We start from the raw sequence: 23,877 nt of genomic DNA on the forward strand, positions 1-23,877 counted from the left end.
TTGAGTTCTTGCATTCCTGGGGGGATCTGAAAGCCTTCCTTTTTGGATTCATAGCTCTTTTTTTTTTTTTTTTTTTTTAATTAATTTTTTTACCTAAAGGAAAAAGGACATTAAAAAAAAATATAGAGTGAGTTAAGAAATCAATAAGAACATAGGAAAAAAAAGCTAGCTAATGAGATAGACATGATGTTCTCTTGCTCATTTTAAGGTGTTCAGAAAAATGAAACTTGTCCTGAATGTTTGAAATCTTCAATAGGTTTTCTCCTCTATTTCTTTACTTCGTTATTTTGAACACTTCTGAAACAAAGCTTACACATTCTTCATGGGCTGCAGCTGCTAAGCTTAGTCTGTCAGGACCACGTGTCCTAGGAAAGGTCTCTAGTGTCACCATTGCAGTAAACAGAATTAACCTTTTTTCTTGTACAGCTTTTTGTCAGACTGAGGAACAGAGTTCTTGAGGATGCCAGAGTGTTTGAATGACAGTTAAAGCTTTTATACAGATTTCTGTGAGCTCTTAATGTAACTTGGTAGGCAAAAGCACAGAATTCAGTTGCTGGTTTTTATTAGGACTCAGCCCTGGTTACTTTTGAGGGAGTTGCCACTTTGCCCGTTTCTGCTACAAAGGTTATTGCACATTTCTGACTGTTTCATCTTTCCGTGTCTCATTTTCAAGTAAATGAATTCTAAGAATGAAACAAAATTTCTTTATGAGAACGTACATCCTTGCCCCTGTATTCAGGCCTCGATGGAAGGATTCATGTGGCTATAGGAAGGCTTTTAAATAAGGCTGCACTGAAGTCAGAAGTAAACACTTGGAGGTTTTCTGAATTGAGATTTCTGAATAGCACTTCCTGTTGAAATTCCAAGGCTTCATTTTAGGCATGGCAGAGGTGTAATTGAGAGCTGTTTGTTAGCATGGTTTCAAAATACATTTGCCTGTTTAAAGCAAGCTAGTTACTTTATAATAAACAATTTTCTGCCTGTCAATGCCTGAATCCTGTAACTTCCTTTTTCCTTGAGGAGCCTAAAGAGGAAGAAATGACTGAAGAAGAGAAAGCAGCTCAGAAGGCCAAGCCAGTGGCAACTACTCCTATTCCTGGGACCCCATGGTAGGTAATGATTTTCCCTACAGCCTGCACAGTGGGACTGAGATGCCAGGAAGGTTGCTGGGTAGTCAGAACAAGTGGTAGTGTGTGAAGATCCTGTTCTTGGTGTGCTTCTGTTTCAAATAATGTTGGATTCCTCCAGCCAGCAAGGGATTCCTGCTCCTCTGGTATGAAACACCACCAAAAAAATATCTTGAACTTCTTATGCCCTTATGCCTTGGGAATGAGTAGGTGCTGCTCCTGGCCAAAACAATCCTGTATTTATCTCTGTCTTTTACTTGGCATAGATACTTACCAGGTGCCTCCATGCGTAACATCATTATTAGGTTATTCTTGCTGTAATATATGTAAATCATCTCTGTATGACCAAGGTAGAAATCTTACTGACGGGAAAGGGATGTTTTATTTTTTGCAATTCAGCCATCAATGCTTTTTATTAATGGTTGATATTTAAGGCTGTCTCCCTTCAGACTATCACTGTGGCTCTTTCATCCTCTCACTTACAAGTTCTGGTGAGATCACTAGGTCACTCATGTTTTGCGGGGTGTTGAAGAGCTAAGGTACATTTTATCCCAAATCTGATTTGCTCTCTAAAACATTTTTCTAGAGAAGAACTGAGTTTATTGCAGCTCCTGTAAAGATAAAGAGCATTTGTGAAAATGCATTTCAAATCTGCTGGCCAAGCCATAATTCCATAACCCACCTAGGTAGTAGGAATGTAGGTGGTTGTGCAGTCAGTGCAGCCTGGCTCTGCCAGTGACTACTTGCTCAGTCCTGGACTGTAGTAACTGTGCTGGATGCCTGGAGGCAAAGATAAAACACCCCTTCCTGTCTGTCCATTGCACTTCAGGTGTGTGGTGTGGACTGGTGATGAGCGTGTGTTCTTCTACAACCCAACCACTCGTCTTTCCATGTGGGACCGACCAGATGATCTCATTGGAAGAGCTGATGTGGACAAAATTATTCAAGAACCCCCTCATAAAAAAGGAATGGAAGAAGGAAAAAAACTTAGTAAGTGTTCTTATTGTCTTCTTGAGAAGTCTGAATAGAATTTGTCATTTTATGTTGATTTCCAAAGCTAGTAACATTTCAGTAAGTGAGAGAAATGTAAGGGCATACTTAGAAATGCACATAATTTTAGGATTTCAGAGGGCTGGTGAAAATGCAGATGTGTAGAGTTCTTTTGGGGGGAAAAATACCCAGTCTTTTGAAGAAAGTAGCTACTAACAAGATTGTTTTCTAAATGCCAACAAGCTGGAAAAAAAGGACATATTTTACTGACTAGAACAGGGGACTGTGTGTGTTTTATAAGCAAGAGGAATTTGTGGGCCAGAAAAGATTAATCATAATGTATGAATGGGCTCTCATGGAAGAGGATTTAACTTGGAGAGCATCAACTGGAATGCAGTTTTGGAAACAGCTGCCAAGAGCAGAGAACATTCAAGAGGCTGCTGAGACAATACTTGTTTCTGGCATAAGTTCTAGTAAATGATCCTGGGATGAGATGTGGGCTTGGTAGTTGGAGGATACCAAAGTGCAAGTAGGTACTTGGGATATTCAACTGTGCTTCATTAGACTGTTCAGCTAGAGGGGGTTTTCTCATGGAAATAAGAGGTCAGCATTTGTTGTTTTAAACCCAGAGCTGGCCGCAAGTCCATTAGTCCTGCCACCAAGTTCCAATAGTACTGTTCTGACAGTGACAAAACCACGTCTTCCTTTGTCAGAACACGCTATTGCTGTACACATTGTCCTCTGGTTTTGCACAAGGCTTCATTTGTAAAATGACTTCTCATAACTAGCAAATCTAAAGTGTTCCTGAAATCTGTTGCAGTTCGAGAAGAGCACGAAACTGCAGAGGAAGCAAATGAAGACGAGCCTATTAAGATTAAAAAGCGCAAGTAAGTTTTTGTTTCTCATTGCTAAGGGTTTGTGTAGATAAAATAACTGAAGTTCTTCATCAGTGTGTATTCAGCAGAGTGCAACAGTAACTTAACAGGGTTGGCGAGCGTAGTCACCAGCCTCCTGCTGTTGTACATCAGCAGCTCAAGTGTTCTGTGTTTCTCTGAGATAGCTGAAACTCATGTATGGAGAAAAGGCTTTGGAAATCACTCAAAATGGAAATAAAAGTTGGTGAATCCAAGGAATATTTTGAGTGGAGTTTATCATAAATAGTTTACTTCTGTTGCTTCTTTACCCAGCTTGTTACTTTTGGTGCACAAGAGTTTGTTGTCAAAGCATCCTGCCATCTATAGCCATCCAGCATCATAGTGACTGCTCTGTTTTCATTGTTACAGAGGCTTAAGAGGTTTGTTGAGGTCTTTTGGTCTGCTTTGCCTGTTGGAAGCGATATATGTCACGTCACTCTAAGTTACACACACTGCTTTACTATTTTGTTTGTTACTGTGTACTCTTAGGACTGATCATCAAGTTGTTAGCAATTATGGCTTTGGGTTTGTCCGAGACGAAGGGCATTCACTCTTGGTGCCGTTTGTAGACACTGAACTTACTGACAGTACCCTGGTTCTTGACCTCTTCCACTGTGACAGCACCCACATCCAAGTCCCAAAGAATGTCTTTTGTGATTTGTAGGCCTGTGCTTCTGCAGTAACTGGGTGTCTCCATTCCATCCCGGTGCAGTTTAGTTTTTAACCTGCAGGGTTCACATGCACTTCTCCAGTTAAACTGTATGTTTACTTTTTTTCAGGAAAGATGATAACAAAGATATTGACTCAGAGAAGGAGGCTGCTATGGAAGCTGAAATCAAAGCCGCTCGAGAGAGAGCCATTGTTCCTCTGGAGGCTCGGATGAAACAGTTCAAGGACATGCTTCTGGAAAGAGGGGTCAGGGAAAGCTCTGTCTGTCTGTCTGTGTGCAGTTGTGAGCAAATTTGAAAATCTGCTTGGTAACCATCAGTTTTGATAGAGAAATTAGGCTAATAGAATATAAATTTATATAGTAACTTTGAAAAATGGAAGTGGTTCCAGCTATCTATGCAGCTTTCATTTAGTTTCAATAGCTAGGTTTTATGGGATAGCTTTAATAAAGCCTATTTAAGATGAGCTTAACATGTTTAAATCAATCTCTCTTGTAACAGAACTGTTTACATTCATAACATTTACCAGAGGTATAGACCTCAATGCTTCCTACTGATGTACTTAATATTTTCAGTGTCACACGGTAGTGATTGTGTGTTGTTATTGAGTAGTTTTCAGAGCCAGTCAGTACAGAAACTTGCTATAGCAGCCTCCATCTATTGGTGATGGAAACTCCAGGATGAGTTTGTTTCCCTATTTTCATCAGATGTGCAGTTTTGCTTGAAAACTATAGGACAACTTCTGTATCTCTGAGAAAACTTATCCACTCATTAAAATCTGACTTTTTTAATCGAAGGTCTCTGCTTTTTCAACGTGGGAGAAGGAGCTACACAAGATAGTTTTTGATCCTCGTTACTTACTTCTCAACCCGAAAGAAAGGAAACAGGTAAAAGTGATGCTGGATTCCTTCCCCACCAGACACAGCTGCTACTGCGTTTTGTAGTCTGCAGAATGACTTCTACCTCATCTATGTTGGCTCTGTGGGAAGAGGAAAGGAAACTGGAGAAAAGGAAAGAAATGGGATTTTTTTCTCCTCTTGCTTAGAGCTTGGTTGGCGTCAGGTTGGTGTGTTCTGTGTTGGTGACTGGTGTTTCTGTAGGTATTTGATCAGTATGTGAAAACCCGGGCAGAGGAGGAGCGCAAGGAGAAGAAAAACAAAATAATGCAGGCCAAGGAGGATTTCAAGAAAATGATGGAAGAAGCAAAGATTAATCCAAGGTAGGACCTGCTTTCTTGTCCATATGCATAAGCTCTATTAGAATCAAGTATGTTGGGTATTAGGTAGATGAATGGGCAAAGATAAGAAAAACCATCAGATACTGCTGAAATCTTCTTTTCCTGCTTGTATTCACCTAAGCCATGAAATAATAGAACTTGTGATTTATCATTATTTTCGTATTTTAAGTCCTTTTGAAGAAATCCCCAGCGTGTTTTGCAGCTTGTGAGAAAACCTGTGGTGGATCGCGAACCTTTTCTTGAACCAACCCTCTTTTCTTGCTAAGGATATTGGTAGTCTCTGAGGAGTACAAGGGTGGTTTCTTCAGTTTGTTTTTCTGGTTACAAAATATGTTAATAATTATATGATAGAACGTTCTGGTTGGTTTAATACAGAAATTACATGCCCCTCACGTTCAGACCCACTTGCAATAATAGCGAGGTGATGGCAGTGAATGTACAAACATCCAAGATTTTATTGCTAGAATTATTTGTTTCACAGTTTTCTCACATAGAGTTAATGAAATACATGCTTATGTCATCAGATGAGCTCCAAAGCATTCTCTTTCAGCATCTCTTGGCTTATCTGGCATTGATTCTTTTACAGTGAAATAACAATTCATTTGTTTCACTTCAGCTTAATTTTTTTCAGTGCCCCGTTTTGGAGATCTGGTGGAAGCCAGTGTTATGTTAACTTCTAAATTACTTCAGGTCTGACTCATAACTCTTACCTGTCTGTCATTTAATAAGGGTGGTAGGCTGGGAAGAACAGAGGCATGGAGATGTAAGAAAAAGCTCATCAGTAGTAAGTTTAATGTATGTTTCAGAGGCTGACATAAACTATTAGGTTGGTTTTGGTGTCCTCGGCTTCCCAGAAATCTCTGATGTGTCATATTGGGATTGACTCTTATCTGATTATGGGTTGGGGTGGGAAAGAGAGTTCCATCTGAAATACTGTCTTGTTTAATTTTATCCTCTGTCTTCTGGTTTCAGTGTTTGTCTAAAGATATTGCTGTACTTCTGTGAGTGCCAGACTGGGTTTTTATCATCTATCTCAGTCCAACATGCCCAAGAGTTTGTGTTCCACTCCACTTAAACAGCTCTTGTTCTTCAATATAGCTTTGCATTCACTTTCTAATCTTTTGAATAAGCTACCAAATTGTCTTCTTGTTTCAATTTACCCTACAGCAACAGTAGGCTGGATTTTCCAAGTCTAATTATTTCCATGCTGTGATGAAAACATTCGTATGATTATAAGTGTCTCACGTATTCTTGGGGCCAGATTTGCATCAGAGCTTGGAAAAAGCACAGTAGTGGTTTTTTTCGAGGTAAGTGGCAGTACTATATCTACTGCACAGGTTGGAATCTGGCCCTGGAGGTGAGAGAACTGTCAGGGAGATGCTGTGGGGGTAACGGGTTGAAAGCCCAGTATTGCTGCATCAGCCCCTGGTGTTTTGAGGATTTTCAGCTCCAAGTGGTTTGAGATTGGGCCATACGATGTTCACCACAGGAGGAAAAAGGGACTCAGCCAGTGTTCAGTTGTGCCTAACGCCAAAAGGTGATTTTCCTGGTGAACTCTTAGCATGGTTTGGCTGCAAGTGAATGCACGTACAGTTTCAGTTTCACAGCTGACACACACCTGGTGGCTGAACTGCCAGCCCCAAAACGGAACATTTTTCTAGACAACTGAGTTTTTCCATTTCTTCTTCTTGGTTGCTTTGTAGTCTCTCTTCCTACACCTGCACTTTCTGCAGGTAGCTGTATTCCAACCAACCCACACACCATATAAGCCTCTAACGATACCTCTTGTGTGCGTGCCTAAACCCAACTCCTCTCTACATAGCTCAGTGGTGGAGCATTGCTGTAGTGAGACCGTAGGATGGTGCCTTTTTTTGTTCTTTTTTTTCCCTCCAAACTATGCTCTGGCATGTATTCTAGCAGAAGCAGCATTTCTCTGCTGAACCTGCTTCCCAGCAAAGACAGCTCTGCCAAATGAGTTCACTTGCCATTTTGTTGCAGAACTACTTTTAGTGAATTTGCAGCCAAGCATGCTAAAGACTCGAGGTTCAAGGCAATTGAAAAGATGAAAGATCGAGAGGCCTTGTTTAATGAGTTTATCACAGCGGCAAGAAAGAAGGAAAAAGAAGACTCGAAGACCAGAGGTGAGAAGGTAAGGTGACTTTTTTTAGCTCCAGCAGTGTGAATGGTGCTAGTCTGAGTGAGACGGGACAGAGGCAGTGCTTGGTTTCCTGCTCCAAGACATGGCCCTTCACTTCCGTGGAGGTTTTGCACTGCGAACACTTCACAGACATCCTTTGGGTCAATCTAAGCTAAGTGTTCAAAGTTTGCAGTGTACTGCCTTTTAGAGCACATAGAATCAAACCTACATTTGTTTGTGAAGCTGTTTACTCAGATAATCACATACAGCGTATCTTTAACTGGAATAATGCCTGGGGTTTATTTTAATATTTTTTTTTTTAAGTTACCTTATCCTGAAGCATTAAAATGAAAAGGATTCTTGTCCTCGGCTGGAAACCCCAGAACTGGCCATGACCTCTGCTCTCTCAGTGGAGGCAACAAAAACTGGCAGTTCTCTGTAGGATACTTGTTTAAATTCCAAATAGCTCTTATATCTTCTCTTGCCATCTAAAAGCTGGCACTTTAGTGACTTCTTAATCTTTGAATAAACATATCATATGTACAAACTGCTGCTTGTTAGAATGGAAAGTCAACTCTTAAAAGACTGATGAGTTGCAAATGTGACTTGGCTGCGGTGCCGCAGCAGGAGCAGGTCTCAGCAGCAGAGCCACAGCACCTGCATCCTGTCCCGTTGTGCTGTGGGAGTGTGGAGAGGGCAACCTCTGACTGCTTTGACATGTGAGAGTCTGCAGGGTTTATTTGGTAGTGCACAGTTATTGCAAATTTCACCTGCTAAGAATGCTTCCAGAAGAGAACAGTGCAGAGCTGCAGGCTAGATGTGGGGACAGCTTGGTTATTGTATAAGTTTTGCCTAGTTTTTAAGCCCAGGTACTCTGGCCTCATTTGATTCTGAACGCGATTTCATCAGCTGTAGACTTAGCTGCTATTCTCAATAAATGTGCTTTCAGAGGAGAGCTGATATAGTTCAAAACTAGACTCTTACTGCATTTTGCTGATGAAAGTGGAATTTTAAAGCATTCTTGCAGCTTAATAGTGCAGTTGAACTGTAAAAAGTAAATACTTGTTCTGTTGTTGCATGATTGTTCTAAAGCTGATGAGTTAAAAGAAGAGCGATTGTGTGTGTTTGCTTTTGAAATAATGTTTTTTTTTTTTTCTCCAAAAGCCTTTTGTAACCATTTTATGTATTCTGTTTTATAACAAGTGGATAGACTTTACAGTTATGTGCTGTGCGGCCTGTCAATCAGTTCAGTCTGACAGCTGTCAATCACTGACACGCAAATATTATGGGATTCCCTAGTGAGGAAAGAATTGGTATCTCTGTGTGGTGACTTTAGCCTCCCGCAGTTCCGGTACTTTACATTTTTTTAGTTTTTTTCCTTGTGAAGTGATGAGAGTTGTACCTGCAATGTGTTAACTGCCAAAAAAAAGACTTCTAAATACACCTGAAATACTTTCAGTCTTATGTTCCTTTGATTTTGAAAGTGCTTAAAACATAAAAGAAAATTCAAGGCATTTAACCTGAAGCTTTCTCAGCCTGTTTTAAAAGACCAAAATCTTTGCTTAAGGAGGATCATCTTTACAGAAATCTTTAATGTAAGGGTTTTTAGTTCTATAAGGTTTTGATTTTCCTTCGTTGAGTCAAGGCTTACTGGGTGGTGAAGGAGCAGCCAGCTTTGCAGATGGTTCGGTTTGTCCACAGGGCTAACTTCAGTGAGTAACTACTTCTCAGATGACAGAGATAGGGACACATGGGTTTGAGGATACCAGGGAGGGGACCATGAGGTGGTAGGAGTGAGCAGGCTGCTCAGGTGCTGTCCCAGGACAGTGTTGCTCCGTGTCCTCGTGGTGAGCAGTGCCAGCAGATGAGCCCCTTGTGCTGCCTCACACAGACGTGCTGCAGCGTTCAGCTGCGGACGCCCTGGTGGCTCTCGGGTCTGGATGTGAGCAAGATCAGCAGATTCCTCACATAATATTCTGCTCAGTTGAGCTAGCTACTGCGTGTAGGTGTACTAAACTCCCAGCGTCACAGAGCTGTGACCTTGAAAGATTGTTCCTTGGTGGGATGGTTTTGCCTCAATTTTTGGGGGAGTTTTCACCTTTTTTTAAAAATTGTATCCCAAGTGGCGATACCTGCACCATGCCCATTGCAGATGACTGCAGTTAAACCCCTGCTTCAGGGGAGGGAAGGTCTGGAAGTGCCCTTCATTTTGCTCAGGAGTGAATTGGCCATGCCCTCCTGATTTCCATGCTTGAGGGTGCTGGTGAGGCAGCCGGTGCTCTGCGTGCTCCTCCGTATGGCGGTGCCAGAGCATCTCCGCATAGAATGTGGTGGTGTGGTGGGTCTGGTTTGTGGTGCAGCCGGTGCCACAGGGCTTCCAGCAGCGTGGTGGGTGTGCAGCTCTTCTCCCCTTGAATATATAGATAAGCAGAAACATTGGGATACCCTTACCTTACAGAATTCTGTAGTAACATCTGGGAACTGTTTGACTCTTAACAAGTATTTCGAATGCCATGGCTTAGAAGGCTTCATACTTTTGGTACTGCATGCATGTTTTAAGATGTTTTGAAACAACATTCTTAACTTTTCAATGAATAAACAGTTTGCATTTTGGTTCAGCTTCTTAAAGAAAAAGGTGATGGTGCTGTAGATGTAGAGCCACTTCCCGCTGACACTAACCAGTTGCTTTCTGATCTCTGCTTACTATCTTCATCTCTCTGTTGAGATAGTAAAGAAAAAAGCCTATAAAGCCTTTTATGTTCATATTGAAGAACTAAAATTTTCAGTGGGCAAGGCTGCAGAATGCTGGTTCTGATCTCCAGCTCATTCTCACGCTGTAACTAAACAGTTTCTGGAGAATGGGAGCATGGCACTTCTCTGGCAAGCCAGAGTCTGCTTGCCTGCTCCCCTAGGAACAAGTGTTCTGCAACTCAACTGCTGCTGGCTTACTTTATTTAAAGGGATGAGGAGGGGACATAAGTAGCAGAAAGTGAATGGCCAGCCCTTCTCCTAGGTCTTTGGGTTTTATTTGTGTGCCATAAAACCAGGTTTGTTTAGTAACTGGCAGGGTTTGGGGTGCTGCGAAGGCAGCGTCCTGCACCATGCCTGGGGAGCCCCCAGAGCCATTCCCTGGCTCCTGGTGAGGGAAGCAAGCCAGCCCCTTGCCCCTCAGCTTCAGAGAGGTGGAGGCTTAAATGCCACACCAAGCTTCTGAGGCTTAAAGTGCTGGAAATAAAAAGGAGGAAATACCTGGGACCTAAAGTGCAGCAGGACCAGGGAGATCCTCCATCCCAGAAAAGAGAGATGTAATTAAGGCACCGTCATTGTTCTTGCAGCTGCTGGTTCTGGGAGTTTGGATGCAAACATGTCCCTAGTTGCCTTGAGATTAAAAACCACTGTTCTGCCAGCCCTTTGTGATGGCTGCTGTTATGGGCAGAATGCTGACACACCATTTCCAATTGAAAAAAATAGACTAAAACATTTCCTTAAACTATTATATCTATGTGCATGTCCATCTTAAATGTAATTTACTTAATTACCATATGTGGGTAATTCTTTATTGGCTAGATCCATCCTAAGATGGATCTTTTACCTCTTTATCAGTAGATCCAAGTATCTGCCTCTGTTCATTGTGCACTTGGAGGATGAACCCATAAATACTTGATTTGTCTAGAGCCCTGTTTAAAACTGCAGAGCTTCTGGAGTATCAATGTACAAAATGCTATAATGGAGAATCAGTAACTTGTTACTTCAATATATATAAAAAAGCTCAAAAAAGCTTAAATTGGAGTAAAATAATAAAATATGTATTGGTGGCTCATACTTTAAAGAATATAATTCATGTTAGATGTAACAGATGATCTTAATATATCTACTTTAGCAAAATTTTCCCAAGGGGAAGTGAATTTTAGATGTAGTTATATCTAAATTCAGAGGTCTAGCGATTTCTGTAAATTGTGTGTAATATTAATGTGCTTCCCTCAGCTGGAGGTAAGTTAGCTCCTTTTTTCATAAGAGCAAACTGTTGGGAATCAAAATGTCTTTCTCAAGTATCGTCTTTATGTTTCCCTCTGTCAAACAGATCAAAATGGACTTCTTTGAGCTGCTGGCTAATCACCACCTGGACAGTCAGTCTCGCTGGAGCAAAGTGAAGGACAAAGTAGAGACTGACCCCCGTTACAAAGCGGTGGATAGCTCCTCGCAGCGGGAGGACCTGTTCAAGCAGTACATCGAAAAAATAGCCAAGGTACGCATGGGGCATCCGGGAGCAGAGCTTTGGCTGCTCTGCTGGTCCCCTCGCTGTTAACGTGTGAAGTAACTAGCTAGAAGATAGACTAATGTGTGCTTCAGTTCCATACCAAAAAGAATTCTATACCACAGTTATTTGTACTAGCCCAGAATGACAGCTTGAGACTCAAAAGTGCCCTTCCTGGGGGTGCTGCTACAGAGGCTCAGGGTAGGTGTATGCATGCGTGCATTCACACGCATGGTGTGGAAGGTTTTATCCAGCAGATCAAGAAAGGCTGACTCCTGTAAAGCCACTGGTTGTAAAGATGGATGTAGAACTTTGGAAAATGCAGACACTGTAGAATCACAGAATGGTTAGAGGTTGAAGAGACTTTAAAGATCATCTACTTCCAGTGCCCCTGACGTGCAGGGACACGCCACGTTCATCACTTCCTACCAGATGGGCAGAGTTTCCTTTACTGTGATTTTTGTATCAGCTGAGCTTCCTTCAGGGATATAGATGGTTCATACAAAGTTCCTTCACTGGTGATTCTTCCTTAATCCAGTATTCCTGCCTTTCTCTTCCAGGCAGTTAATGGTTGAGAATGTAAAACTGGGCTGACAAATAGTGACACCAGTCTCCCCCTGCCCTCACATTTGTCACTGCACACAAACAGCACAGTCCTGAGAGTAGTTGTTATGTGGTCAGTGTCATGATCGAACTTCTCTTCCCCATCTAAACCCCATAGTGCAGCACAACTCTGTAAACCATGGATCTGAAATCACTTTCAGGTATTTCATTCCAAGATGCCTTTAATTGATGACCCTTTAATTTACTTCCCTGCCCACTAAAAATACGCAAGGTGCCATGTTGCTTTTATTGAGAGAAATCTGTTGTTCCATTTCAGAATTTAGACTCTGAGAAAGAGAAGGAGCTGGAAAGACAAGCTCGCATCGAGGCCAGTTTGCGAGAGCGAGAAAGGGAGGTGCAGAAAGCTCGCTCGGAGCAAACCAAGGAAATCGATCGTGAGCGGGAGCAGCACAAACGGGAAGAAGCTATTCAGAACTTCAAAGCGCTTCTCTCCGACATGGTGAGACACTGGCCGGTGCTGTCAGCCCCTCGCGGCCTCCTGTTTCTAGGTGTTGTGCTGTGTAAAGCTTTGGGGCAATTGCAGTTCAGTTTGTATAGAGATAGAATCCTGTTGGCTCCTCCCCACTGCCCTCCACTCACTGCTGGGAGTTTTGCCCTGGTTGGAAGAGAAAGCTCTGTGCTTAGGGTTCCTGTATCCTGCCTGGGAGCGAGTGGATGGTGGTGTTCCTGCTGGGTTTCCCTAGAGCCTCGGGGTGATGGCAGATTTTCAGTCATGCTGCTGTAAGCTTTGATAAGTCTTTTGGAAAATTAGATAATTGTTGAGCACTAGGAATAGTCCCCTGGCTTTTGCATTATCTCTCTTCATGCTCCAAACATAGCACCTTTGTGTTGGGATTTCTCTGCTGTATGAAGAAGGAAGTAGTAGATAAAAAATATCAGTGTACTGTAGAAAAAATGGTTTTAAGAAAAACATCATCTTTTGGCTCAGGTGCGTTCTTCAGATGTGTCCTGGTCTGACACCCGACGGACTCTACGCAAAGACCATCGGTGGGAATCTGGGTCCTTGCTAGAAAGGGAAGAGAAAGAGAAACTCTTTAATGAACACATTGAAGCACTTACCAAAAAGAAGAGGGAACACTTTAGGCAACTTCTGGATGAAACCTCAGCAGTAAGAACTGTTCATAGTCAAACTTCCAGTCTCTGCCAGCCCATTGGGATTCATCCTTCTCTGGTTTTCCATCACGCAGTCTGACCTGTTTGATTTTATTTCCAGGGCCCCTTTCCTTCCCCACTATCTTTTCTTCATAACAAAATCTGCGTTGTTTCCTTTGCTGTTTATCTTGAGTGTTACTTTGGTTTAACATACAATTCAGTTACGTTTAAACTTCTAATCAGTGATCTTTGTATCTCCTGCAGGATGTTACGTTTCTTCAACATTGAGTTTTTTGATACTCTTTGCTCTGCGGCACTTTGCTCTTTCAGATACCCACAGTGTGTTTGTCTTAAGATTATATACTGATGCTTATTACTAAGTTTGTCTGTGTTGATGTTCTTCTGCTGTAGTTAGAACCTGCACTTTTGTTCTGTGTGACGCTGTGGAAATCTCTCACCTATCCTGTGTGTTGTGGGGGTTTAGTGAGTCTTGCTTTTTTTCAGTTAGGTGCCAGCTTCAGTCAGCTCTCTTTTAACCCATATGTTTTTACCTTATTCTTTAACACATTAGTGAAAACATTAGGCAGATTTTTAGGTAGAATAGGATGACAGATATGTAACTCAGGCAAGTTTTCTGAAGGTGATTTTTAGCAACAGATTCCTATACATAAATATGTACTAGAAAAAGACAGGAAGGTAAATTATATTTGTGAGGATCTGAAAATGCCATCTCAAAAAACCTAAATATATAAAACCAACTAATTAAAAATAAGAATGTAGTAGTCTAAGTAATCAAAACCCAACATGTAAAAATACAGCAACAACTTTGTCAGTGGGCTTGGGAGATATTTAAAAGCTTCAGGTGTAATAATATTTCCATTCCATATTCTTAGAATCTGATTTTCTTTTCATTTAACCATTGTTTTGCTTATTTTGAAAGATAACTTTAACATCAACATGGAAGGAAGTGAAAAAAATCATTAAAGAAGATCCAAGGTGCATTAAATTTTCTTCAAGTGACAGGGTGAGTGGTTTGCCTTGCTGTTGCTTCCAGTGTTGGTCAGGACACAGGGAATGGGAGTCGGTCGCTGCTGAGCTGGTTCCTGCTTGATGGGAGCAGAAGTAGTATTGTTTTAGTAACACTTTTTAAAGTGCTAAAGATGAGGACAAATATAATTAAGTGTGATTATTGCTTACGGTCAGTGTGCTAAGGTGGACGAAGCACTTAATCTGCATTCAGTGTCTTAAGCTTATCTGTTTTCTTTCAGAAAAAGCAAAGGGAGTTTGAGGAATACATTAGAGACAAATACATTACTGCCAAAGCCGACTTCCGAACGCTACTGAAAGAGACCAAATTCATAACCTACAGGTGCGTGGCCTAACGTCAGCAAAGGGCAGGTCTTTTCTCTGCTTTTCCTTATAACTGGCAACAAACTCATGTCTCGTTCTTTTCTTAGTATAACTTATGTCTAAGTTGGCAGTTTTACAGCTTTTATAACCTGTCAAACTAAAAAGGGTGTCCCTTCCAAGCGGGTACAGCTTCAGAGAGGTTGACTTCTTCGCTCCGTTTCAGGGCATGTTGAGGCTGATACAGAATCTTGGGTACGGACCAAAAGAAGTTTCTGATACGAAACACATGAAACACTTTAACAGGAGAAGTGAGATTAAGTTCTTTGGATCCTGATGAACTACGTGGCTCCTTGGTGGTCAGCACTTGTAGTGTCTAGGAGTCTTGACTTCAGGTGGGGCTCAGTGACAGTGCTCTGAGCTGCTGCTGTGGACATAGCTCACCAGTTCAGCTGGCCTGTGGCTGAGACTTCGACATCCAAATTCTAATTGTTTGCCTCATTTAGATGCTGGATTTAAATCTCAAGGCCAGGTTGGACATAGGGGCTTGGAGCAAGCTGCTCTAGTGGAAGGTGTTCCTGCCTGTGGCAGGGGTTGGAACTGGATGAGCTTTAAGGTCACTTCCAACCCAAACCATTCTGTGATTCTATGTTTGGGGTTTTTTGTCCCCTCTAGGTTTTAGCATTTGCATAGTTCGAGCAGTGCTGTACAAGGCCATTGCAGCAAGACACGAGCCTTCCATGGTGCTTAATTAACATAGCACAAATGTAGGTGACTTTTCTTTTCCTGTGCCTAGAGTACTGTTGATGTGCCTAGTCCTGACCTAAAGCAGCATCTTTCTAGCTGAGAAGATGCCCAGGTCCCTGCAGCCTTTCCCAGCTTTGCCTTTCCTCTGTGCTTCCCCTTGGTGAGGGCAGCTCAATGCAGCTGCCGCCAGGTGCAGGACAGGCTCCTGGGCTTTGCAGGTCCCAGCCACTCTGGGGTGGTAACTCTTACACTTGCTTTCAGATCCAAAAAGTTGATCCAGGAGTCAGATCAGCATCTGAAAGATGTTGAGAAGATTCTGCAGAACGACAAGCGATACCTGGTGCTTGACTGCGTGCCGGAGGAGAGGCGCAAGCTCATTGTGTCCTATGTCGATGACCTGGACCGTCGAGGCCCCCCTCCACCACCCACGGCCTCAGAGCCTACGAGACGAACAACAAAATAGCTACAAAATACTCTCAAGCCAAGGGTATCTGTTAAATCAAAAAGCTTGCATGAGCCATCTGTCACGTTTAGACATATACATTACCGTGAAAATATTGCAAAACCATCTGAGGAGCAGAGGAAGAAGCAGCATTTGTGAACATGAAATGGTCTGGGGGGGGAACCAATGACAAAACCCCACATTAAAGGTATTTATGAGTTTCTTTGGGGCATGACTGACAAAAGTCTGAATGTGTGGCTGTGTCTGTTAACCAGCTCTCAGAGCAGAGCCATGTCTGAAGCTGGAGGCATTCTCACCAGTGTCATATGCGTGGGTCTTAAGGATGATCACACTTGTGGTTTGAGCTTGCACTATGTGTGTGCCACCAGCTTCCTCGTGGTTACCTATGGTCTCTGCTGAGGTGGTGCAATGCTGTCTGATAGCTTAAATTACCCACCACTGAAGAGCGTCTTCAGGAAACCCAGGTTCCAATTCTCTGCTTGCTTTGACCCCTGTAAATGGAACTAAATCCATTCAAGCCAGAGTTAGAACTGAGAGAGGAGAATTAGGACCGAGACCCTAAATCAAATCTGTTCACAGGTCTGCTTTTTTCCTTATCCTGTCCATAAATTAGAAGCAAAATCAGGTTGCTCTGCCCAAGTGAAGATTTGTCTGATAATTTTTACTCCAAGTTGGAAACACTTGGTCCGTAGTAGTGGTTACCGGAGCAGAACAGGACGGTTGTACAAACCCATTTTTATTTACGATAAAGCGATCTTTACATACTTCTGGATTAGACTGTGGATTCCCTCTGGGCAATTCTTGTAAACTATACTCCTGTTTTGAATGTTAAACTTGTGTTTCTAAAGCTTAATTTTGAAATGTTGGGATTGTTCAGTTTATGTATTTGAACTACAATAAACCAACCCTTTTTATATATGGATTGTACAGGCCTAATACCAATTTTTGTTGGATTTTGTTGGACTTGTGAATTTATGAGTAAAGCAAACAACTGAAGTCGTATCGCCCATATTCTTGGCTGTCTTTCGCAGAATGGAGCCTGTGTTACTGCAGAACACTGGATGGAGCTTCAGCAGCAGCAGGCAGGTCAGCATGCGGGCAGTGGTGCCAGCAGAACTATGTTCCAGCTTAGATCTGGAGTCTTTTGCTTAAATAGGAGATGGTGGGGCTGGAGTGACAAAGTATTTCCTTTGATTTGCTCAGTACTTGACGTGGATCCCTGCTTCTGAGCTGGGGGCCGGGGAGGGATTGATCCTTCCATGGGAAATCGGTATAGTTTTTCTGCAGTTCCTGTTTTGGTGGCCAGCCACTGGGTCCTGCAGCCTGAGCCCCAGCACAGAAGGTTGCTTAGGAGGGGCTTGTACTGCTGACACCTGAGCTGGGGGGTTTGCAGTAAGAACATAATCCATTCAGGGCATGCATCCCTCCTCCCACACCCTCTGCCGGGGAATGGGTTTCGTTTCCTTCAGCTTAGCGGGAAGCCATGCATTTTTTATGGCTCCTTTAAAATATGGTTAACTTGTTCATTAAATGAATAAGATTGCTATTAATTTTAATTTGCCTTGTTTATGGCAACCAGATGTTCGTTAACATTTATTTATGTGCTGCTTCTGTGCCTAAACCAATTACACCTGGTGTACCGGGCCCCTGGGGTGCTGCTGCAGCAGTCACAGCAGTGCTGCTGGGGAGCATACTGGTGATGCAAAACATGGGTGAGCTGGTCCCCTGCCCTGCAGCACCTCAGGCAGAGCACCCTGTGCCCCAGAGCAGGGGAAGTCCGTGGGATCCTCCTCCCAGAGGAGGTTGGGTGTAGGGGATGCTGACATCTTTCCTATCGCAGCCCAGTGGTGTTTTGGCGCAGCCCAACTCTCTCCCAGGCACTGTCACTGGCCACAAGGGTCCAGCAGTTTTGTTTTCTACAGGACAAGAGCAACAGCCCTTGTGACTGCCCAGAGGCGGGCTATGGGGCTAAGCTCTGGGATGTGATAATGCTGCTCCCTGCGCTGGGGATTGCAGCTGGGCACCTTTCTGCACATGAACATCATGGGCCAGCTCAAGTGCCACAGTCTGGGACTGTTCACCGGCCACATGGGGCTCACTGACCAGCCTGGTTATGGCATCTCTGAGCCCCTCAGGTACCCATCACTTCTGCTTTCCTGCCAGAGGCTGCGCTGGCCAGAAGACAATGTTGGAAAGGACAGCAGCCGCCCCCATCAGCTCAGACCTGGCAGCACCCTCTGCCCAGGGACCGTCAGACACCGTCTGGGTGCCCAGAGCTACTGTCACCCACACGCGAGAGGCACAAGGAGCCGGACAAAAGACACGTTTGGGACAACTTTACTTCTGGCACCAGAGTGCAGGCTTTCTTACAGGAACCAAAGACTTTTTTTTTTTAAAAAAACAGTTCATTTGCTCTTACTATTTTGTTTTTTCCATTTCATTTTTAAAAAAAACCCAGTTACTCCCGAAAGCCTTGGCTTGGAATGAGCACACGAGCCGCTGCGCTTCCCCTTTCCCTTGTGAGCACTGCAGGACGGTGGCTCTCCCTGATGCAGGGTGTCCCAGTGGGTCAGCGCTCCGAGGCTCCATCCTAGGGGATGGGGGTCCCCACTGTCTACAGCTCCCACGTGGTCCCCGTGCTCCTGGAGGAAGCAGCAGCTGGTGTCCCTGGTCGGGGTGAATCCTTGCTCTGTCCCAGCATCGGACCCTGCAGGGTCATGGGTGCTGGTGGAGCTGCCGCCGCGGGGTCACCCCTTCGGGGCCACTGCTGAAGTGACAGTGTTAAACTTTATCATTGCCTTTGTTCATTTGCTCTTTGCTGCAGGAGCAGTTCTCGGATTGACTGAGGATTCTGTAGCTCTTTGTATTGAACAGGTGTTTGCTCAAGTAAAAGAGGGACCCAAACAACCTGTGCCGTGAACGGGGCAGCCTTGCCATGCAGAGTGGAGGAGATACTGGTTTTATTGTTATCATTATTATGGTTATTATAACTCAGGCCCACAGCCAGCCTCTCTGGGAAGCAGTCAGGTGCTAACAGCAATATATGGTTGGACTCCTTTTTAAAAGGTCATAAATTAGCAACTTATATTTTATCTTTTAAAAAAATTGAATAAATAAATAAATAAATTTAAAAAGAAAGGGAAAAAGAGAGAGAAGAGTCAGAACATGCAGGAGCTTACAATGAACAGGTGGGAGTGACCAAAGCAAGAGACAAGAAATGCAGAAGAAAAGCCCAGGTTCGGTTTGGTTTGCAGTCAGTGCAGTTTGGAAGCATCGTTTATAAAGGTATTCATATACCAGAAAAGGCACCACAGTATCTACAGAGCCAAAACCTCAGGAGCGTTGCCGTGGGGCGGGGGGAGGCTGCAGCGCATCACCTCCCCGCGCCTGTCCCTTGCTAACAGGAGCTTCCCGCTGTACGTTTGGTGTTGCTGTCTCTGCTGGGACAAACAAAACAACACCGACAGAAGGGAAAGGTGAGAACGGGCAGAGGGGCTCCGGGCCTGGCTGCAGCGCGGCCCTGGGGTGCTCCAGGAGCAGGTTAACGCAGTTGTAGAGAGGGAGGGCTGTAACTGCCCATGGGGACACCGCGTGTCCCCCTCCCCTCCTCGTCCCAGGCCACCAAGCTCGTCCATCACCGAGGGCTGCGGCCACCCACCCCGTCCACCCCACGCTACATCTTGGCTCTCAGTGTGTGAATGGAGAGGCCCGGTGTGTGCTGGGGAGCCCTGTGCATGACCAGGACCTGCAGAGCAGCAACTGAACAAAGAACAGGAAGGAAAAGGGGAAAAAACAGGAAAGAAAGAAAAGAACCGTTTGAAATCTTGTGTTTACTCGTGTTCATACATGAGACTCCTAGAGAGCAACTTGTCCTCCTAATTAACCTTGTCCTGGAATATGTACAGGTTATTGGTGGCTGCCACGGCGATGATGTTCTCGGTGGGGTGCCAGGCTGTGTGCAGGATCTTTTTGCTGAAGTCCAGGCTGTCCACGCTGATCTCATCCTTCCTCCGCTTGCCCCCAACACAGACCTTGCGGGGCTTGAGGATGGCGCGGGGTTTGCTGTTCTCCCGTGAGGCCTCCAGCGTCACGTCCCGCTTGGTGTTGCGGTCGAACATGCGGAAGAAGTTGTTGTAGGAGCCGGTCATGATGACGCTGTGAGTACGGAGGGAGGATGGGTCACGGTGTGCTCCCAGCCCAGCCAACACCCGGCTGCGCCAGAAGGTTCAGCTCCGCCACTGGAGCCACATCCCCACGTCCTCCTTAGCTCCTTAACCCAGGGAAGGTGCACAGGGGAGGCACCTCCTCCCGGGACAACAGCGTGTACAGGGATCAGTCTTTATGGCAAGGATTCAGCCGACCTGAACCAAATCATTTTCACGCCTTTTTAGAGTGAAACTGCCTCATGATTAGAGGCAGCCTAAGTATCCAGAGGCATAATGAGATTGGAAATCAGGCTCCAGGCCCATTTGTGTCCCTTAACTCACCCCAATGGTTGAGAATAAGAAATACACATCAGCCCTGCCAGGCCAGGTGGTTTTGCACACTGCCTGCTCTGGTTTGCTGTGATTTACGTGTGTGGACAGTCGTCACCCCCTCGGTTCGGCAATCTGAAGCCGAATGCATCAATATCCTCCAGTGGGTGAACTGGAGACAGGAACAGAACCCACCCAGGGGAGAGCCAGGACCCAGGCAGACACCCCTGGAGCACCTGGGTGCAGGGATCCCGCTGTATCCACAGGAAAACTCCACGGAGCCAGCCAGAGGGCAGGGAAGGGCGCGGGGGAGCCTGCAGGCAGCCCCGGCTGTGCTCCCCCCGGGCCAGGCACGGACGGAGCCGCTCACACTGACCTGTCAGAGCCGTTCCAGACGCACTCGAACTTGTCGAAGATGCAGTCGTTCTCATAGAGCGAGCACAGCTTGCTCCGCAGGTAGTCATGGACCTGCCGGGGGGACACGATGTGAGGCCCCCACATGCTCTTGAGCATGGCCACCCTCCCACTGCAGCACCAGCCCCGCTCCACATGTGGCTTTGGTGGCAGAAGGGATGTCACCATGCAGAGGGCAGCAGGGACCGATGCTCTCCCCCAGCACCTGCGAGCACCTGAGCTCCCCGTCCTCACCCTCACCCCCGGGACGTGGTTTCACCTCACGCAGCCACACAAGCCCACATTTAACAGCTCTTCCTTGGCTTTCTGTGATTTCACGGCACGATGCTCCCACCCATCAGGTCTGCACCAGCCCTGGAGCGCGGCGTGGGCAGGAGCACGGCGGGTTACCGGCTCTCCGCACTCACCTGGTAGGTCTCGATGGGCCGGTTCTCCATGTTGAGGTCCCACACCTTGACGGTGAGATAGTCCCGGGTCATGATGTACCTCCCGCTGTGGCTGAACTTGACGTCGGAGATTGAGGAGATGATCTCGGAAAAGAACGACCGGTTACTTGGGTCCTCGGGCTCTTCAAAAACTGCCGAAGAGGGAAGGACAGCACCAGCATCAGCCGGGGCAGGAGCTCCTGCCCCAGCCCGAGCAGAGGCACTCGCAGCAGCGGGGCAACGCTCCCACCTCTGGGTCTGATCTAGGCTGATATGGACAAACACCCGCATTTTAAGGACTTGGCACAATTGATGCTGCCTTGTTTTTAATGTGTGCAATAAGAGAAAGGGATCATCAGAGACCAATCTATCAACAGCACCACAGAAGCCCAGAAGATTTAGAGCCTTGCACACCACTGCTGCTCTCTGGAAATCAATGTGCAGTGTAACTGAAAGTCAATGTAAATATTTTATAGCCCCTGCAACCCACAGATTTAATTTGATCAGTCTTCAAGTAAATCAGTTTGAACAGTTTGAGGGAGACCGATGAAGTTCCAAATTAAATGTATTTATAAATTTGATTTCAGAGTAACATCAGCTGGGCAAGGATGGTTTTAGAAAGCTGTCGCAGGGCTGCATCAAGAGAGATGCTGTGATGCGGGGACATCTGTCCAGCTCCTCTTGCACTTCCGCAGCTCCCCACAGCAGCACTGCAGGATGCTCGCACCGCTTCGCTCCTTTACTGGATGCAAATCCCGCTGCCAGCCCCGTGTGTCCAACGCTCATCCCCCTTGGCCACTGGATCTGACCCCCCATGTCCAGAGCAGGGCTGGTGGCTCCGAAGGCAGCGTGTCCTGCACAGCGCACCTGGCACTGTGAGCATCCTCTTGCTGAGCCCTGTGGTACCCAACACCTGAACCTCTGCGTACAGCAGAAAACATGCCTGAAGTGCCAGTATCAATGATCTCTACAAATCAGAAATGGCATCGCCCACAGCAGGACCCAGCTCCAGGGCCTTTAATCCCCAGCAGGAAATCTGATGACACATCGGGTCTTTTAAATAAGAAAAGTGACATCAACAAGAGGAAATAAAGATCTGAGGCAGTCTGCGGAGAGTGTGTGAGTGCTGGGACGTGTCTTCGCTGCAACCATCACAGGTTTGCTCACACCAGGTCTGCTGGATTCCTGAGGCTTGCTCTAATGGCTGCATCGCTTCCATCACGGATGCACGCCTGAGCTTATGTCAAGGCAAGAGGTGTTCAGGTTATAGTGCAGGGGCAAGAGGAAGTTGTTAGGAAAGTAGGATTTTCCCTGCACCCTTGTCCTTGCCCCCCATACTGGGGCTCTGATACTGGGAAGCAAAACCCGCAGATACAAGGGGGGCACTTGTCTTAGGGATACGTCTGCAATACGGGAGAGTAAAGCCTGTGAGCTGCCGGCTACGTCATCAAAGCAGCTTTGTGTGCTTTGGACAGAAGCTGAAACTCTTTCCAGCAGAGGATAAATGGCAGGGTTGCTGTAACACAGTCAGCAGTGAGCAGACAGAAGGGAAAGGTCCCTCTTTGGGAAACTTGAGCCTTTGGTTCCAGGAGTTTGGTGCAATCCCTCCTTAAAGCTCCATAAGGAAAAAGGGGAAAGCCTTTTGCTATGGGGAAATAACTGCAGTAACTGTGATTCTGGCCCCGTTACCAGCTCCAGGAATCCCGACCTGCCCTTTGGCTTCCCTCGGTGCTTCAGCCAAGGCGTGTGTTTCTTTGGGCACGTGGAAGCTGATGCTGCCTGCGAGGCCAGCTCTGAGGCTGGAGGGAACTCACATCACAGATCGCAGGAGCCTCCACTGAAATGGGCAAACAAAACGGAACACGAGAAGCAAGTCAGGACGAGCTGTGCCCAAGCAATGGGCTGCATCCGTGGGAATTAACACGGCTGGGGCGTGCAGAGACAGCGTCTGCATTCTTATTAAACACCGACAGCTATCAAATGTCTCCACCGGAGGGTTCGCCTCCAAAGGCAGCGCTGCTTTTCACGCTGAACTTTGATGAACTGTCTCAATTTCCACTCGCGCATCCGCAATGCTGCAATTGTCTGGGGCTGGGGCTTCCGAGGGATGGAGGGAAATCAATAAGGAGATGTCACAGGAGAGGTCAAAGGGAGCGGGATGCGCCGCTGGGCGCCGTGTGCGGGACGCAGCAGCACCAGACAAAGGGAAGAGCAGGGGGGCTCTGCCACTGGAGCATCAGGGAAATGGATTCTGTTTGCTCTGTGATCGTGTTCTGGTCCTCGCCTGGGGGCTGCCACTGCCGGGCTGCGAGACCCAGCTGGGAAAGGCAGGAACAGACTCGGTTCTTTGCTCAGGGTTTGGGAAAGCTGCCATCGGTATTTCCCATCTCCCACCAGCGATGCTTCTCCTCCATCCGCTGCACCTCGGGTTAAAGCAGGTCTCAGACCACGGGCGCAGCTCAGAAGCCCAGAAGCAATAGCAGCTGTGTAATTCCCTATCAGCCATAGGAAACCCACGTCTGAAGCACACCTCAGGGCTCTCCGGGGGTAGGTTATGAGCATGGGGCTCCAGGAAGTTGCACCCGTGTTGTGTATCCTGTTCCCCTAAAGTGATCACACTTTGAGTACTGGAATCTCCTCGATTTCCCACAGGACACTGGCTATTTTCTGGGGAAAACCCAAACCAGAACAGGAGACTCAGGAGTTCGGCTGTGCAGTCACACAGGAGGCACAGGGCTTTGGCTGCGCAATCACACAGCACAGCAGCACTTGTTCCTGCCGCGTTTCACTGCTTTTAAGGCAGACACCAAACTCTTTCTGACTGACAGCACTGCGCTCAGCACAGGAACCGCCACGGCCCAAAGAACAGCAGCAGGTATTGACCGGCTCACCCGTAGCTGCTGTGGGTGTTTGTGCCGGTGTTTCACTGAGCAGGCTCTGACAGGAGGAGGATTCCCAGCAC

General features: G+C 45.9%; 2 protein-coding genes across 6 annotated transcripts in view; one reads left to right on the plus strand and one right to left on the minus strand.

The window, feature by feature from the left end:
* Positions 1-16,597, plus strand: part of TCERG1 (transcription elongation regulator 1) — a 31,095-nt gene extending 14,498 nt beyond the window's left edge. For 3 of the 4 annotated variants that reach the window (XM_065690872.1, XM_065690874.1, XM_065690876.1), the window contains 13 exons: positions 1,021-1,109; positions 1,957-2,117; positions 2,938-3,004; positions 3,811-3,946; positions 4,497-4,586; positions 4,800-4,918; positions 6,935-7,085; positions 11,155-11,319; positions 12,209-12,391; positions 12,881-13,060; positions 13,985-14,068; positions 14,313-14,413; positions 15,400-16,597. In XM_065690872.1, coding sequence (XP_065546944.1) covers positions 1,021-1,109; positions 1,957-2,117; positions 2,938-3,004; positions 3,811-3,946; positions 4,497-4,586; positions 4,800-4,918; positions 6,935-7,085; positions 11,155-11,319; positions 12,209-12,391; positions 12,881-13,060; positions 13,985-14,068; positions 14,313-14,413; positions 15,400-15,601 — 1,728 coding nt within the window. In that variant the 3' untranslated portion in view covers positions 15,602-16,597. The remainder of the gene's footprint in view (positions 1-1,020; positions 1,110-1,956; positions 2,118-2,937; positions 3,005-3,810; positions 3,947-4,496; positions 4,587-4,799; positions 4,919-6,934; positions 7,086-11,154; positions 11,320-12,208; positions 12,392-12,880; positions 13,061-13,984; positions 14,069-14,312; positions 14,414-15,399) is intronic. The other variant, XM_065690873.1, reaches the window with a different exon arrangement.
* Positions 16,598-19,411: 2,814 nt separating this feature from the next.
* The window catches only part of PPP2R2B (protein phosphatase 2 regulatory subunit Bbeta), a 57,206-nt gene continuing 52,740 nt past the window's right edge, over positions 19,412-23,877 (minus strand). For both annotated transcript variants that reach the window (XM_065690877.1, XM_065690878.1), the window contains exons 7-9: positions 20,898-21,067; positions 20,453-20,544; positions 19,412-19,756 (exon numbers count right to left, since the gene is read on the minus strand). In XM_065690877.1, the coding sequence (XP_065546949.1) occupies positions 19,477-19,756; positions 20,453-20,544; positions 20,898-21,067 (542 nt within the window). In that variant the 3' untranslated portion in view covers positions 19,412-19,476. The remainder of the gene's footprint in view (positions 19,757-20,452; positions 20,545-20,897; positions 21,068-23,877) is intronic.

Source organism: Lathamus discolor, chromosome 10 (assembly GCF_037157495.1).
Source record: "Lathamus discolor isolate bLatDis1 chromosome 10, bLatDis1.hap1, whole genome shotgun sequence".
Lineage (NCBI taxonomy): Eukaryota > Metazoa > Chordata > Aves > Psittaciformes > Psittacidae > Lathamus > Lathamus discolor.